The 16,681-nt window shown below is 42.6% G+C and overlaps 3 protein-coding genes across 3 annotated transcripts; all 3 read right to left on the bottom strand.

Annotated features, from left to right (window-relative positions):
• Positions 1 to 5,256: 5,256 nt before the first annotated feature.
• On the bottom strand, positions 5,257 to 7,078 carry LOC118112679 (protein Wnt-8-like). The gene is made up of 5 exons (XM_035162184.2): positions 7,049 to 7,078; positions 6,823 to 6,952; positions 6,281 to 6,406; positions 5,977 to 6,119; positions 5,257 to 5,869 (listed from the first exon to the last, which is right to left on the bottom strand). Exons 1-5 carry the CDS (start codon positions 7,061 to 7,063, stop codon positions 5,312 to 5,314), a joined length of 972 nt encoding a protein of 323 aa, XP_035018075.2. The 5' UTR covers positions 7,064 to 7,078; the 3' UTR covers positions 5,257 to 5,311.
• A 769-nt stretch (positions 7,079 to 7,847) lies between these two features.
• Positions 7,848 to 9,889, bottom strand: LOC118112405 (protein Wnt-8a-like). Its single transcript, XM_047340592.1, has 6 exons — positions 9,819 to 9,889; positions 9,672 to 9,705; positions 9,391 to 9,529; positions 8,872 to 8,997; positions 8,636 to 8,778; positions 7,848 to 8,414 (listed from the first exon to the last, which is right to left on the bottom strand). The coding sequence occupies exons 1-6, from the start codon at positions 9,887 to 9,889 to the stop codon at positions 7,848 to 7,850; spliced, it is 1,080 nt and encodes a 359-aa protein (XP_047196548.1).
• Positions 9,890 to 13,066: 3,177 nt separating this feature from the next.
• On the bottom strand, positions 13,067 to 15,220 carry tmsb2 (thymosin beta 2). The gene is made up of 3 exons (XM_035162164.2): positions 15,062 to 15,220; positions 13,797 to 13,901; positions 13,067 to 13,528 (listed from the first exon to the last, which is right to left on the bottom strand). The coding sequence occupies exons 2-3, from the start codon at positions 13,894 to 13,896 to the stop codon at positions 13,491 to 13,493; spliced, it is 138 nt and encodes a 45-aa protein (XP_035018055.1). The 5' UTR covers positions 13,897 to 13,901; positions 15,062 to 15,220; the 3' UTR covers positions 13,067 to 13,490.
• Between the last annotated feature and the right edge of the window lie 1,461 nt (positions 15,221 to 16,681).

Genomic DNA, 16,681 nt, shown 5'->3' with positions numbered 1-16,681 from the left:
CCTTGACTTCAGGGGGATTTTAGCAGAGCCTTTAGAGATTCTCCCTAACCACAAATGTTCTGCCCCAGATACACATTCACACACACACACACACAATCAGTTGTGGTCCCAACAGCACATTTGTGCATGTGTAGGTTTGTGATTCTGCTGCAGAAGAAGGATGAGATATGTGAGACTGTGGGAGGCAGCTCCTGACCTTGTTCAACTCTCTGAAAGCAACTCCAGCTTGATGTCTGCTCACCTCTCCAACTGGAACCCAAACCCTGGATGAAGCATAAATCATTCATAGTAAGGACTAAAACAACTCCAAGGTTGTCTCTGAAATACAGAAATGTGTTTTTAAAAAGTTGCTGTTGTATAAGAAATGTTACTCAGATATTCTTTGTTACTCAGCCCAGGGAATAAAATGCCGTCTCTTGATTTCTCACACAGCCAATAAAAGGGCTCCTCTACGTCTCTGTACAACGTCGCCATCTGTTGTTTCCTTTGCGCAAATGCTTAACGTGATTGCACAGTCAAGTTCACCCTTAACAATCCTGTATACTCTTCTGTAAGCAAACTATACATAGAAATTGTGGTTCAGCTTTTGATTCTCACCTGGTTTTGCTCCTGATATTGAATTGTTCATAATGGCAGGTTGTGTTGGCACTGCAGAAGGTGGAATGAGTTTATTTGATCTGGTAGCAGACAGATGAATAACCAAAATACAGCAATATTGAAAACTTAAAAAAAGATATTTACAAACTTGCATATTTGCATTACCCAGGATGCATTGCTTGCTTGAGTCATAAATTGTTTAAATGACCTGTTAGACATGTCTCTGGGTTTGGAGGGCCTTGTTTGAGCTAGTAGCCTTGACAGCGCTGCCCTCTTGTGGAAACCATGGATTGTGTGAAACAGAAATGTGGTGCTATTGAGACAAGATTTAGTTGTTTATCTGTTTCAAACACAACATAATTAGCAGCATCTACTTAAGTTTAAAGGGTCTTTCTTTTTTTAATGGTTTGGTCTGGTTGTCCAGGCTTCTTGCTCCTGTCAACATGCAGATGGAACTGACTGGGTGGTGTTAATGCAACCAAACCAAATACCTGAGCTGGGAACAAATCCAAAGAGCATTATTATCTTCAGTACACAGCTTCTGCTAAAAAAAAGTTTATTCCTGGCAGGAGAGGATTTGGATGTTTTGAAGTCCTTTCAGCAGAGGATGTTTCATGAACTGGATCCTCTTGCACACAACAAATAAATTGGCAAAATGCACACTGGGTCTGGTTTGGAAGTGAAAAGCAGCAGATCTACAGAGATGTTCCTTCATATGACTGCAGTTCTTTGTGCACACCACCGTGATTTCTTTCTGTTACGTCTGGAGGGAAAGCCCTGATGTCAGGCTTCTCTTAGGGGGCGAGGTGGCTTCAAGTAGTCATCTTCCTCTTCTTCCTGCTCGTAGTCATTAGCATCGATATTAGTTCAACAGGAAAAACATATTTTTAGGTAGACTCACAAAGAACACATGAAGGTCACCCACAGGTATTTGCTGCATAATGCAGATTATAATATTATTAAAAAAATAGAAGAAACCACTGAATTACAATCGTAGAATAACAAGTTTAAACATGTTTGAAGAAATAAGTTTAGATAGACTTACCCTTAACTCCTCTTCTGTCTCCTTTCATCAGTACTTTGTCACAGCCTGGAAACTTAAGCTGGGGTCACCAACTATGTCAGACACTTAGAGAAGACAAATATGGACCCTGCTGGTGTTTTAAGCTTTGACTTCTCCTCACAAATCTGGTGAAAAAGTGTTACACCATATCTGACATGTGACACGTGTATCATCACAATTTTTTATTTAATCTGTGTGTGTGTGTGTGTGTGTGTGTGTGTGTGTGTGTGTGTGTGTGTGTGTGTGTGTGTGTGTGAGAGATTTGGTGCAATTTGATTGAATTCTAGGGGATTGTTGGGCTCCACTGAGTGACATTCTAGTTAGATATGTCTCGATTTGAAACATCTTTTCTACTCACTGTCTTCTTGTAGTCAGCGAGACTTTGTGGATTCCATCACATCACCTCCTCTTCAGAGGGAACATTGTTTAAACTCTTGCTTTCTTTCATATAAAGAAAAAACGAGGGTCTTCTTGACAGCGGGGCCTTTTTTTGTTTTGCTGCAGGCTAAAAAAACTGTTCATCTTGTAGTCTTGAACATATCTTTATAAAAGCTAAGTTTAGAGCGACCTCTCTGCTCTCTACATAATCACACTTGTGTGTGTTATTGTGTTATGCACCATGTATGAAAGTGTGTGCGCACTCTGCAAAGAATGTCTATCTAAACATGGTTTCCTTTCACATGGATATGCAACCACATGCACAAAGCTGTGATGGTTGTGTGGAGTCTGCTCTGCTGAGTCTACTGCTTTTCTGAGTGGTGTTGTGATTTCAAACGCGCTTCTTATTCTAATTCGTAGCAAGGCGACATTGGAGGCCGCGTCAGATCTTGTGTCCCAGCCGCAGCCTGTCCCGTGTCAGGCCTCTTGGCATCTCACACCCAGGTGAGAGAGGAGGGGAGAGGGGAAGAGGGGATGATCAATCACGCTCAGATCCCCCCAAGACCCCCAGGCATGTCTGGGTGAATACATGACTCCTCCTGGGGGGTCCTTGTAGGCGATCATCCACCCTCCCACTGTTTTCCTCTTCTGTCCTGATTGGGAAACATACCCCCAATGGAAGACAACAATCCTGCCTCTGTAGTGGAGGCCTGAACATTATGGTATCACTGTAAAGCCACCTTTAGGTTTAAATAATCCTAAAACTATAATATTAAGCAGCAGAACATTTTATAAAATGTTGCCTAAAGAACTGTTACTGTTAAATGTCTCTACTTTTTAGGAAACTGTTTTTTTTTCAGCAGAAATTAACGACACAACAGATGTGGTCATCTCACTTGCATCATATGGGGCCAATATGGAACCAATAATGTACCCAGTGGAGAGCAGAGATAAGGGGCGGAGCGGTGAGGGGACTCCAGTGGAGCTAAACCTTCATTAACACACAGCAGGATAGCATGGGAAATACAGGACGTCCCCAGGAGCAAACAGACAAATGGAGAAGGATGGGAGTGAGTGTCTGTGAGAGTGTTACCTGCTCCTTCAAAATACATTCACCCCTCTACTCATCGTTTATTAGGAGTTTGGTGTGTTTCTTATACAGTTCATGTGTTTTCTTAAACAAGTGCTAGTGGACTGATGTCATCTTTTAAAGACCACAAGCAGTATTGACCCAACTGGAGCTTCCTCGACCAAATTGTTGCTTTTATTCTTAGGGATGTGTTGACTCCAGATCTATAATGAAATGATAACAGTGGTTGTGTCGCGTTTGTTTTTGTTCTTGTTCGATTGTTTGTTTATTTGTTAGCAGGATTAGGCAAAAACGACTGAATTGATTTCCACCCATGTTGGCTGGATGGGGGCCTGGGAAGAACCAATTACATTTTGGTGTGGATACTGATTCTTTAACTGTTTTACAACAAATAAATCAAATACTGTTACCAGACCTTTTTTCTTTCAACTTTCTACTATAAGACCTAGACACTCATGTGTGGGATTGCTCGGCCTTGGCTGGGATATGAACCATTCTATGCTGTAATTACACCAAAGGTTATGTGGTGTAATTTTCCGGGGTTTTTTGTCAGTCTATTGGATGGATTGTTGCAAAACGTTGCAGATGGATGTGGTGAAACAAATGAGGCACATTTAGGGAACTGTTATCTGTGAGTGTGTGAGATTTGGTGCAGCTTTATTGAATTTACTCTTGGGCCTTGGTGGATGTATGCACTCTGAGTCACTATGCCCAAACAGGACTTCTCTGACTTTATCGATGCTTCAGTTCTCAATATGGTGTCTCAAGATGATGTATAATTTGGTCACCTAAATCACAAAGGTTATGTTTTCCCCTGTGCCCTGTTTGTTTCTTACTTACTTATCGATTTCCATCAAACTTGGTGTATTTAGAGAATAGGCCTATTTTGGTGTGAATGTGCATCAAGGATTAGATCCAGCAATATTATTTTCTCTTTTATTATTTTGTCTAGAACTCTATAAATGATATATGTTATGAGACTAATTCTGTCTATATAAAAAGATAGATGTACTTTATTTATCCCAAATTGGGAAATTATTGAGCTCAACAGGAGCTGCTGTAACAGGCTCCCGCATGGTGCCTTTGTTATACTATACAGACCAATACAGACAATATATGATATTTCTTTCTTTATATTTACTATTGGGCATTGTTCTGCGTTGGTAGAGGTATGTGATCTATAGAGTGCAATTCTAGTTCATGCTGTAATCTCTCACTTTAGCTTGTTGTTTACTGCTTCCACAGTAACTGATCTGTAAAGACTTGTAACCAGCCCCGCCCCCTGTCTGTTAGACCCCCACCCTCTTCCCCAAGGCATGGACCCCCTGATGAAGGCAATATCCATGCCATCACTCATTTAGCTGAGTCAGTGACAGATTTATGACACGTCCAGCTGAGAGTAAGATTTTTGGGAGATACAGGGGGTAGAGGGGATAGTAGGAGGGGGAATGAATGGCTCCTTCAGACACAGATAGGCTGGTGGGCGGAGAGGAGGCTTCTCTCAGACCTAATTCCCTGCAAATTATAAGATTAGAAAATAAACCCCATCCATGGAATGTGAGTCAGGCTTGTTTCCCTTGGATATACAGTGTAATAACTGGACCTCAGTAAGACCCTGTTTTTTTGCTGTTTGGGCATTTTTTTCCTGTGACAGTTTGTCAATGTGTTTCCCCCTCCAGCTTTGATGTGTCGTGATTTGCATTTGCCTGTGGGATGTGACCGCGTCTGCGGATTATCAGGCCAAATACCCTCCAACTGGAAGGTGGAAATACTTCCCCTAATTTGTCTTTCAAAGCTTCGCTGCTCTTTTGAATGAAATCAATACACATTGACATCAAAGTGGTAGTGGTGGATCAACCCTGGATCAACACCTTGGTGAAGGTGTGAAATGCACCATGTTTATCCATGTAATCCTCTGTTAAGTGTATTCAGTCCATTCTTATTCTAACAGACGAGTTGTGTGCATGCGGGATTTATTAAGTAAAATAATTCCTGTCGACTGGAATGAAACGTTGCACTCAGGACTCTTGTTTTAGATTTTTTTTATTTATTTATATAAAGTGTTCATAAATAGAAACTCAAGTCTTTATACAAGTGGACATGAAAAAAAATGATAGAAAAAGTGCAAACAGAGGTTAAACAACTGTAACGTATAAAACGCATTCATAGGATTTATGTTTTGTTCATTTGGGTCCACGGTGTCTCCGTCTGTAGCCGTGTCCGTCCCCAGCCTCCCTCCGGGCGCACACATGTTTCACCATGACCTGGGAGCAGTCCTCACAGTTCACCTTGCAGCACCAGTGGAATTTGCAGTTGCAGCTGCTCACCACCTCCGTGCGCCTCTCCTCCACCCTCAGGCCGCACTCATGGCACAACCGGCGGCAGCTCCTCCTCTCCCACTGGGTCAGCCCGTCCCCGTGCTGCAGGCACTCCCGGCCCTCGGTGCCATACAGGCCCAGGCTCACGTTCCTCCTGCAGTAGTCCGGGGAGTCCTCCAGGTAGATGAGCTCCGTCTTGTCGATGCTGCCGAACGCGTCCACGATGGCCCCGCGGCTGTCCGCGCTGTTGCCGGCCCTTATGCGCTTCTTGTCGATGTCCAGCTTCTGGGCCTGACTGTGCTTCATCTTCAAGTAGTTGCCGGTCTCTCTGAAATCTGACAGCTGCGTCCAGCAGGTTTGGACGCTGCAGCTCTCGGACATGCCATGACACCTGCAGATGCGCTTCATTGTTGCCTTCACAGCCTGTAGGAAATCAGAGACACTAAATCAAATGACTGCAGACAACTTCAAACTTTGCAGTGTCAGATGAGTGATTGTGGTGTTTGTGTGTGTGTGTAAGTGTAACTCACCAGTCGTCCGGCCTCGTTGTTGTGCAGGTTGACAGCAGCTCTGGAGTCCTGACCTGTCTCCTGCGCATCCACGTACTGTTTGGAAACCCTCTCCCCGAAATCCACGTTATCACTGCAGCCACCCCACAACCAGCCACGACCACCTGAACACACACAATAATATCACTGGAAATCAAATCACCAACTTAAAACCCCATAGAACATAGCACAAACTGAAATGCATACAATTATCACAAACAAAATTGTGTTTAAACGTGCTCGATACATTTGAATTATTCTGATTAATATGGGCTTTAATCCTCACCAATTTTTCCGTTCTTTGACACATCACAGCCACAGTTGTCCAGGTCTCCCAGGCTGCAGTTCCTGGTCAGTGTGTACATGACCCCTGCTGCACTGATGGCGTGGATGAAGGAAGTCTCTCTGGTGGCTGTCAGTGAGGGGAAATGAACAGTCATATATTTATCGAATGAAGGTCAAAGACATGTTAAACTTTAATTAATTAGATTACTATAAAAAAAATAATTAATTTGTTTTGCAAGCATAGCAAATACTGTTACTGCAACTTTGTCTTAAAAATACACACATTTCTAATGGTCTTATCGTCTAATTAATGTGATGCAGATCTGTAATGTACCTACATTCATATTAATGGGACCGTATTCAGCCAATGTTAGTGTTTCCATAACCTACTGTACTACTGTACATGTTTCCTGTGTATTATCCAAACAATAAGACACATTTTACGCACGAATGTTTTTTTTCTTTCCCTTTAACTTACTGACGTGCAAACACAGCTCACTAATCACCTTCCATATTTACTGGAAATTAATTTTCTCAACCTACCGCGTCTCAGGCCTTTGAGCTGCGTGGCGCTGTCCGGACAGTTCCATTTATCCCACGCAAACTGTTGCTTGCACTCCTCAATCCCGCTCAGCGCGCCCACCTGCACGCTCCTGGCGTAGGTCAGATAGGCCTGCAGGGGAGGCAGTGACCGTTTTTATTTTATGATCGAAACACATTTGGAATTGTTACCCTCAACCTTCCAGCATAATAACAATTCTCTATTTACCTTAGGGCCCGTCATAAGAAAGTTACTGGCCACCCTGAGACGATGGAGATAGAGGATAAAAAAGGATCAGCCCATATTCAGCTCAAACAACATGTATAAAAGATGCAAGCAAATAAGAAAGTATCTTACCAAGTGTGTCCTGGACAAATTTTGCATAAAAGAGCAATCAGCCAAAGTAATAATTGCACCATTCTCATCTGTTGGCCCTCAAAAGCAGAGAGATCCAGTTATTTTGACCCTGCGCTGAGAAACTTTCTCTCTTAATGAATGAAGGACAAATGGGACTCTTGTGCTTTCTCGCTCTTGGTCCGAGGAAGCTGATTGGCTGACGGGTTCAGGAAACGCCTTTATGCGCACTTCAAAGGGTGGCGTTATAGGGGACAGTTTATTTTCTACCCCTGTAGGATATGGCACCAGGGCACTAATACACAAATAACGGAATCACTGAAATACCAGACGGAGTCAAACATATTACAAAAATATTTATTTAATTTTAAGTACATAGGCCTACAAAATATTAGAAGTTTTAGACATCACAAAAGACAAACGCAACAAATCCGAGAAATGACCCCCAAGCACCAACATAAACCAGTTAGGAAGGTTTTCTCTCATGATACATAATTTGATTTATATACAGGATCAATTCATTACAGATAAAGTGCATTAAAAGGCTTCAGCAATGTGATAGTTGAAAATAACAATATTATAAATCTGTACAAAGCTTATTGGTGTCAATAATGTTGTGAGAGCGGAAAAGTGATGAGCACATTGACTCAGAAGTCTCTGTAACAAATGGCGATCACTGCCTGCGCCCACGGGGCCTGCGCCTCGTTTTATTATGTGGTTTCTTCCCGCTTTCTTTACGCGCGCAGTAATATTTGGTAACAGTTTGCGTGCATTTCTCGCACCTCACCGTGCAGCACCAGTGGAACTTGCAGTTGCAGCTGCTGACGACCTCGATGCGCTTCTCCACCACCCGCAGGCCGCATTCGTAGCACAGCCTGCGGCAGCTCTTCCTCTCCCACTGGGACATGTTCTGGTTGCCCTTCAGACACTCCCGCCCCTCGGTGCCCTGGAAGCCCACGCTCCTGTTCTTGACGCAGTAGTCCGGGGAATCCTCCTGGTAGATGAGCTCCGTGCGTGGGATTCCGCGAAAACCGTGCGTGATGGCTCCTCGGTTGTCCGCGCTGTTCCCAGCCCTCGCGGGCTTCTTGTCCATCTCCAGTTTCTTTGCGTTCTCGTGCTTCATCTTCAGATAGTTCCCAACCTCTCTGAAGTCGGCCAGCTGCATCCAGCAGGTCTGGATGCTGCAGCTCCCGGACACTCCGTGACACTTACAGGCTCTTCTCATTGTGCTTTTGACCGCCTGCAGAGACAGTGAGGGAAGAGAATGTAGTTATCAGACTTGCACAACCTTTCTTGTCTTTCTTTACGTGTGTAAACTCGTGCCTAAATGTTGATAACATGAGATATTTATTATATCGATATTACAAAAATAAAACTTTTCCTCCTCCGAGGTTCACTACATCATTAATTAAATTAATGTCAAGTTAAAGAAACTCCAGTAGCAGTAACATCATATCTTACCAGTCTGCCTGCCTCGTTGTTATGCAGGTTGACTGCTGCGCGCGAGTCATGCCCGTCTTCCAGCGCGTCCACGAACTGTTTGGAGATCTTCTCACCAAACGCCGCATTATCACTGCAGCCTCCCCAAATCCATCCCCTGCCTCCTGGTGAATAGAAATACACACTGTTATTCAATTCAAACAAATAAAAAGTCACACAATTATTTCTAACAGTAAACAGACCCAGCTTGAAATTACCTGTCTGTCCAATTCTGGAGTCATCGCAGCCACAGTTGTCAAAATCCCCCATGCTGCAGTTCTTGGTGAGCGTGTACATCACTCCGGCCGAGCTGATGGCATGTACAAAAGAAGTCTCCCTTGTGGCTGCAATAGTTGACAAAGAAAGCAAACCCCGATGTTACACATTGCTGTCAAATCATATTTGTCGCCATAAATAGCTGCTCATATACTGTGCGTAAAAGGCGCGTAAACCATGCGTAAAGACATTTTTGGAGACGAATTCTATAACCATTTTTTAGTATTTTGGCTGTTTCTGCAGTGTATTTCAGCAGAGAATTTAACTTAATGTTTGTGGCTCTTCTCCATGGAGCTTAGAGCGCGCGGTGAGTTCCAGCACCGTCTGTGCATTGGAGGATAAGCTTCACGCGAGAGCGCATCAGACAAGCTGCGCGATGCTGGAATTCAACTCATCACCGCACCACCCCGCAACACTATGTTATGCACATGATACAGATATGCAGATAAAAAATGTCTTACCACTTCTGAGGCCGTTGAGTGTGGACAATTGGAGCGTGCTCTCTGGGCAGTTCCACCTCTCCAAGGCGAACTGGTGTTTACACTCCTGTATTCCACTCTGCGCACCCACTTGCACACTGCTGGCGTAGGTCAGAAAAGCCTTGAGAGAGAAAGCAAATTCTGTTGTTAGTTGTTGTTGTATAAAAATATGCATCTACATTTGCAAAGCACCTGATATATTTGAGCTGGATATTATAAGTCACAACGTGCCAAATTAAAAAAAAAAGGACGAATGTATTTACCTTTGGTCCAGTCATGAGGAAATTATTCACCGTCCTATAAAGGAAACAAAACATTCAGGTTTATCCCAGATCACTATGCCACCAGAACACACACACACACTACACTGTGTTATTTTGAATTAAATCTTCCAAAAGAAAACGACATACCAAGCTAATGCAAACTGAAGGTGACAGCACATGCACAGAACCGCAGCTGTGAGGAGATAGAATGGTCCCATAGCAGCTGTATTCCAAGCGGAGGCCTGCTTGCTCGTATCCCAGATGTGAATATGCCAAGAGAGAAGAAGGCAACTGAAGTTGTAGCCAGACCCCACGCTGATGATATTTATATGGCCTTGCCCCTTTGATTGACAGATTTGTCCTGCAGGTAACGTTTCACTGTGAAAATACGCCAACGACGACATTGATTGCTGCGTCCTATAGACAAATAGGAGCCGTCGGTGCATAAGTGCACTTCAAAGAAATGACGCAGACGGTTTAACAGCCCCTCATTCATTCATTCACCCATTCATTCACCTGTCTTTCCCAGGCTTTAAGCCTTATACAATTTCCCCATGAATGGAAACATATATCTAGTGCATGAGTATATTGATGATGCGGTCATAGGAACATATTGGACAAATACAACATATCAATCATTTAATTGTAAGGTTATTAAGGGCAAACAACACTGTCTCTGAAAATCTATCACCAAACACTGGACACACGATATTATACTATTTTAATAAGGTATATTGGAAAATTAGCCTCGAGTTAATTGTTGTGAGAGGATGTGAGGATTTTCAGTGAAGCTGGCTTTTGCACAGAGGCCACAGACACTGCATAACTCTGTCTTCTCCAAACGGGCCCGCGCATTGCGCGTCATGGCGCACTGAATGCAGCACTGAGGCCTCATGTGTAGTTGGAAGCGTTTGGGAAATGGCACCAGCGTCCCGGGGGGAGAGACGGTGACTGAGAAGCCATAAAGTCTTTCAGGGCCTGACAGTATATAGTCATGTAAATATTCCCTCACACATCGGCGACATTGGCATCGTTGTGATAATAGGATAATAGATGTTTCCCCCAAGAAACAACATGGTGCGAAAACAGTCTGGAATTTACAAGAGCATAAACACATAAGAGCTTTAATGTTTCTGCCATTAAACAGTAAGTTGGTTTATTGGTGCGCTGTAAAATGTTTGTGCACGATGGGGTTTGATTTGCAGACTTCAAATTTAAAAACAAGAATAGATTGGTTTTCATATTGATCATGTGCGTAAAAGAAATCCAGGATCATCCAGCGTTTAATTCTGCTGATTATCTCATCATCAGCCAGTCATCATGTCGGTTTCTGCCATATACTATGATTTGACACGTTAGTGATTAACATTACAGCTTTTTATTAAATGGCTTACATTTGTCAAATCCCCCATTTAGCCACTCAAAATCCCTGAACACAACAATTCCACTCAGCGCCGTGGACAATAGGCGGACGGCTGGGCGAGGTCCGCGCTGAAGTGGAGGTGAGGATAATCCCCACTAATTACATATCACCCACATTCACTCTGCGGTATGACTGAAACCTAGAGCCCCTCATCACCTGGCCGACAAATAATACGGAGCGATTAAAAATCAATCTGGGACGCTTCATAATTTGGCCCTGAGTGACTATTTTAATGGGTTAAATGAGCTAACAACGTGCAAACAATGGCAGCCTCTGCAGCTGGGCGTGTTTCTGCACTGGTCCGCTAAACATCGAAACTCTCACCAAGTGGGCTGTTAGGTTGCATTTAAAGAAATAGGTTTATTTTCACATCGTTAATTCCAAGATGATCAGGAAAAAAAAATGGCTCAACTGTGAAAATAATAATTTAATGTAAATGTTATTGTCACCATTTAAAAAAATCAGTTCTAATAATGTAAACGCTCCATGTGGATTTTTACCTACATGCCACTTTTCCATGATGTGAATTCCAGCACAGCCTCAAACCTGACAGTCCTGTCGTCGGGGGTCAGTCCCTTTTGTGAGTTACACTGTGCTTACAATAACAGGAGGTTAAACATGCAGGTTAATTAAATTGTTGTAACAGACATTTCGGACACGTCGAGGTGCGCTGATGCGTGATTTATGGCAGCGCGGAGTGAGAGAAATGGAGCAGTAAAGGCGCAGGAGGTGACAGTTTTGACAGAGTGGAGGGAGGGTGGCAGGTCTGGTGACGCCAGTCAGTCACACCAACAAGCAGCGAGGTGGAGATTCAGGGCCATAAATGATCAGTATAGAGTGATCTGTTGGTATTGGATTTAAAATAAATGGATAAGCTGTAATAAATAATTTAAAAACTGCATATTATTGTGTTATCAGTCTTTATTATGTTATCTCTGTATTTTTACTGTAAAAGTTTATTAAGCACAGTGATACATTATTTTTCCTATTCCATGGTGGTGTAGCTTTTTTTCAGTGATAGTTTTGTTTAATATTATATGTTGACATAATTGTTACAATACAGTTATTGACGATGGCGAGGGAAAGGCTACAATGGAGACTGTTTTCACTACTGGTTAATCCGCAGTTCTCCATTAATATGTAATTGATTAATAGGTCAACACAATGTCAGAAAATAGTGAAAACTCCAGTAGCTCATGAGCCCTATGTGACATCTTTAGATTGGCTGTCATGTCCAAATCAGTTCAACAACTAAAGCTACTTTATTTACAGGAATCATCAGAAATATTCAATACGACACCACAGTACCTTTGGAGTTCTTGCCAGAAAATAACACAGGTGATTAAATAATGATCAAATAATGAATCATAGTGATCATTCCAGCTCTAAAGCCAAGTGAAAACCCACGAGTTAAGCAGCTCGATTCTTAGCTGCCTTGTTGATCCAATTTTACAAGAGAAGATGAAACTACTTTTCATAATGATTTTGAGAAATTGAAACCTGCATTGTACAGCTATGTAGTTAATTTATTAATGTGTAGGTTTAGTACTCTGTTTATATGCATATGCTTATGTGTATGATTTTAGCCAATCCTCATGGAGCACATTATTATTTTATTAATATTAGAGTTAAGGTGTAAAACAGTTTGTAGCGAACCCTTATTATATTAAACCATTATTAAATATGGACCCTGCTGGTGTTTTAAGCTTTGACTTCTCCTCACAAATCTGGTGAAAAAGTGTTACACCATATCTGACATGTGACACGTGTATCATCACAATTTTTTATTTAATCTGTGTGTGTGTGTGTGTGTGTGTGTGTGTGTGTGTGTGTGTGTGTGTGTGTGTGTGTGTGTGTGTGTGTGTGTGTGTGTGTGTGTGTGTGTGTGTGTGTGTGTGTGTGTGTGTGTGTGTCATAGGTTCTGCAGTTTGCACATCATAGACATATAGGAGACAGAGACATACACAGGATCGACTGGTTCCACGTCTTCATATTTATTTCATAAAGAAAAGTAAAAAGTTTTTTAAGAAAACATCCCACATGATTAAACTCCGATTGCTCCCCACCCCCCACTTCAGCCTGGATGCCTGCCTTACTCTCCCTCTCTTTCTGTGCTACATCACAACACCACCTCCTAGTTTGGCAATTTAGGGAGACATGTTAGCTGTAGGCTAACGGTGCAAGACCAGCACCCAGGCTAAAGCTTTTTTTCCAGCTGAGTGGCAAGAGAGCCCCCTTGTGAGGGTGCCATATACCATTACAGCACCCCAGGGAGCTCCACAGCACCCATTTTTTTTTCTGAAGACAAAGTAAAGTGATTGAAATACTGTGATAATCAAAACAAAGTGCTTTTTTGCTGTGGCATCTCAGCGTTCTTTTCTTCTTGTGCTCAGAAGTCAAGGTGTGGCATCGCCTTTCCTCTCTTGCTCGATGGCTGAAAGAGACGAGAAGAGGATAGTGTTGGTCAGCAGACACATGTTCAGTGAATATGGAGGGAGGGAGGGAGAGAGGGAGGGGATGCTGATTTCTGGGTTGCTGCAACATCAGCAACGTGCTGATGTTGCAGCAATGTGGCGTCTTTTCGCTGCTCTGCTTGCTGAGCATGTGGTCGTTTGGGGCGGCGCGGGAAGTGATGAGGAGCTACTGACAGGAAAAGAGTTATAGGATTAAACATCATTCATAAATGCAGGAGGGACACTCACTCTCTTTGGTGGGCAGAGGGTTTTTCTCTTTTGTCTCCGTCTTCTTCAGCTTTGCCTTGTCGAAACGGGCGATCTCAGTCATATCAGGCTTGTCAGACATTTTGGCTGCGAAAGATGAGAATGATACCTGAGCACATGGGTTTGACCTTTCCTGTCGGACATCTTTCTGATAATGCAGCATGAAATAACAAAGGAGTGTATAAATCTGTGTTAGATTCGGGCTGTAAATGTTGAGGTGATCAAAAGAGCTGTCAGAAATCGAGATGGCTCTGACCGATTTCTCCAATGGTCTTTTTCAAGCAGCTGCACTTAAAGGGAGTGGCTACGACCTGTGCAGCTCAGACACGTCCACATGGATGCCTGTGAGTGGTGGCTGCCTCCCACACATGCTCCATCTTCTCTACAAAATGGCTATGCAGCTAACATGTGCCTAGTTTCTTCAGGCTGTCTCTTCATTCTTTTGTCTTTGCTTTTCCCTCTCTGTTAGAATGAGGTCTTTGTTCTCTACCTCTGCATCCTCTCTCTCTCTCTCTCTCCATCTTCTCTCACCCTCTCCCTCTCCCTCTCCTTCTCTCTCTGCAGCCACCCCTGCAGCCTCCTGGATGGAAGCGATGCTCCACTGGCTCCTCTGCAGTCATAATCCTGACCTAGCCTCAGGTCTTTTACTCGTCTGTCTTGCACAGTCTGGGCCGGTCACGCCTGTTTGAACCACCGCTGGGCAAAGAGGCTGCTGTGCAAATGGGACAAGCCCTCACTAGCCTGCAGCCGGTCATTTGCAAACCAAGCCGCTGTAAAATCATTCTCACCACTTTGAATTTGAAAAGGAGCCTAATAAAATCAGTTTGACATAGAAAATAGCCACACTGGGCTCATGGCCAGATTTCGTAGGTTTTCTTTTTCTTGGAAAGAGGCATGGCGAATCATTTCTCGATTACCCTGAGCTGCAAATGGTGCCTGCTGTGCATCCACCTCCTCCAAGCCTTGACATGAACAACACTAGTCAGAATCTGATCTTTTTAAATTCACACGTAAACCTATTCATCCAAACATCTGCTCTATTGTTTCTTTATCACAACCATCATCATCATCATCCGCCGCAGCATTCGTCTTTCAAAACATTCTACTGCTGTCATCAGCAGTCAGTTTCTCCTCATCCAGCCACACCCCAATCCTTTGTCTGACTCCCAGAAAAACACAGTCCAGAGACAGACACACAGACACCCACAGACGAAGGACAGACCGAAGCACGGACGAGTCTTTCTTACCGGTGTTCCACGAAGCCACTGGGCTAAAAATCCACCAGGAGAGGAGAGCTAGCAGGGAGGGAAAGAGCCGCAGAGATGGAGAAGGGAGAGCGATGCGGAAGCTGAGTCAATCTGCCGGTGTGTGCACGCCTGCCTGCATCCAGGGTGTGGGTATAAGAGGGAGGGAGGGGGAGGCAGAGGGAGAGAGATGGTAGAGAGAGAGAGAGAGAGAGAGAGAGAGAATTACTGAGAGCTTGGTCAGCCTTCCTCCCTGTCATCAATATTAATATTCTCAGGGGAAGAGACTAGAGGGAAGGAGCCCCAGATAGGAAACAGCTGTGCCATGTAGATCATCTCATTTAGATTATGTTAAATTATTCAGTTAATTGTTATGATTATCATATAGTGTTTTTGCTGAGTAGGCATAAACAGCATGAGATGGCAGAAAAGGACGATTTTGCCCATTTGTCATCGTAATGACCAGTACAAGAATCCACATATACTGTGAATTCTGAGTGTCAAAATGCGAAGTATGGTGTCAGTATGTGAAGTGTTGTGAGTATTTAATAGAGTCGCACAAAGATAGCACTGCACAAGAGTCTCTTTATATATTATAAGGTTTATTTTTACCAGGACGAGCACATGGCATGGACCAATGCCACATACCTCAGCTTTTATAGCCTGAGCTTGTTTGCAGTGTTCGTCCTTAAAAGGGCCTTCACACAGACAACACAAGACGAATACACGCACATACACACAACAGCATGAAAACAATTATACATGATGCTCAAACTTAATGAAGTTAATCGTATTTGCTCTATATGAATGTGTATAGTTCTTCTATAAGTCATGCGGAAAAAATCATGGGTAATGTTTTCTTTTTAATATGGAGCAATATATAGAATGGGCCGCTGTCGGATACAACAGCATTTATAGCCCAAGCAGATGCTTCTCCTTAGAAGGGTTTTTGTATATATACAAAAAATTCAAATTTAACATTTTCACAAAACTGAACAAACCACAGTGACACACAAAATTGACCGTGAGATGCACTCAAACTTTTTTTCACAATTTTCAAGCAAAAAATATTAAAGATGAACTTCACTCAATCTCTCAAATGTGAATATTTGCTGCTTTAGTCCCCTATGATAGGAAACTTATGTCTTGATACGACAAACAAAATCACATTGAGCTTTAGGAATTTGTATTGGGGATATTTTCTTCCTATTCTGCCGTTTTATTAATGAAACAGTTAATTTTGATAATAAATGATAATAGAATAAATGATAAAATAGAATAAAGATTACTAAATAAAAGTAAATGATAGTTGCAGCTCTATCGCCACCTATTACAATTAAATTATTATATACACTGTCAGTAATAATTATAAACAGTTATTGCATTATATTTTTTTATTGTCAAATGTACACCACACAATGAAATTCGTACTTTGCTATAGTTAACATTGACACAGACATAAAAATAAAACACTAAAAATGAGATCAAACACACAATTAAAGATTTAACAAATGAACAATACAAACATTTGGCAACATTTTAGCTGTTAATAGTGTGTGTGACAGTGGTTTTAGCATTAATTTGTCACATACTGATCAAGCGGCTCTTGATTACATCAGGCTC

This window comes from Hippoglossus stenolepis, chromosome 7 (assembly GCF_022539355.2).
Source record: "Hippoglossus stenolepis isolate QCI-W04-F060 chromosome 7, HSTE1.2, whole genome shotgun sequence".
Taxonomy (NCBI): Eukaryota; Metazoa; Chordata; class Actinopteri; order Pleuronectiformes; family Pleuronectidae; genus Hippoglossus; species Hippoglossus stenolepis.
The sequence above is the reverse complement of the archived record's forward strand: the minus strand, read 5'-3'. Positions and strand labels throughout refer to the sequence as shown.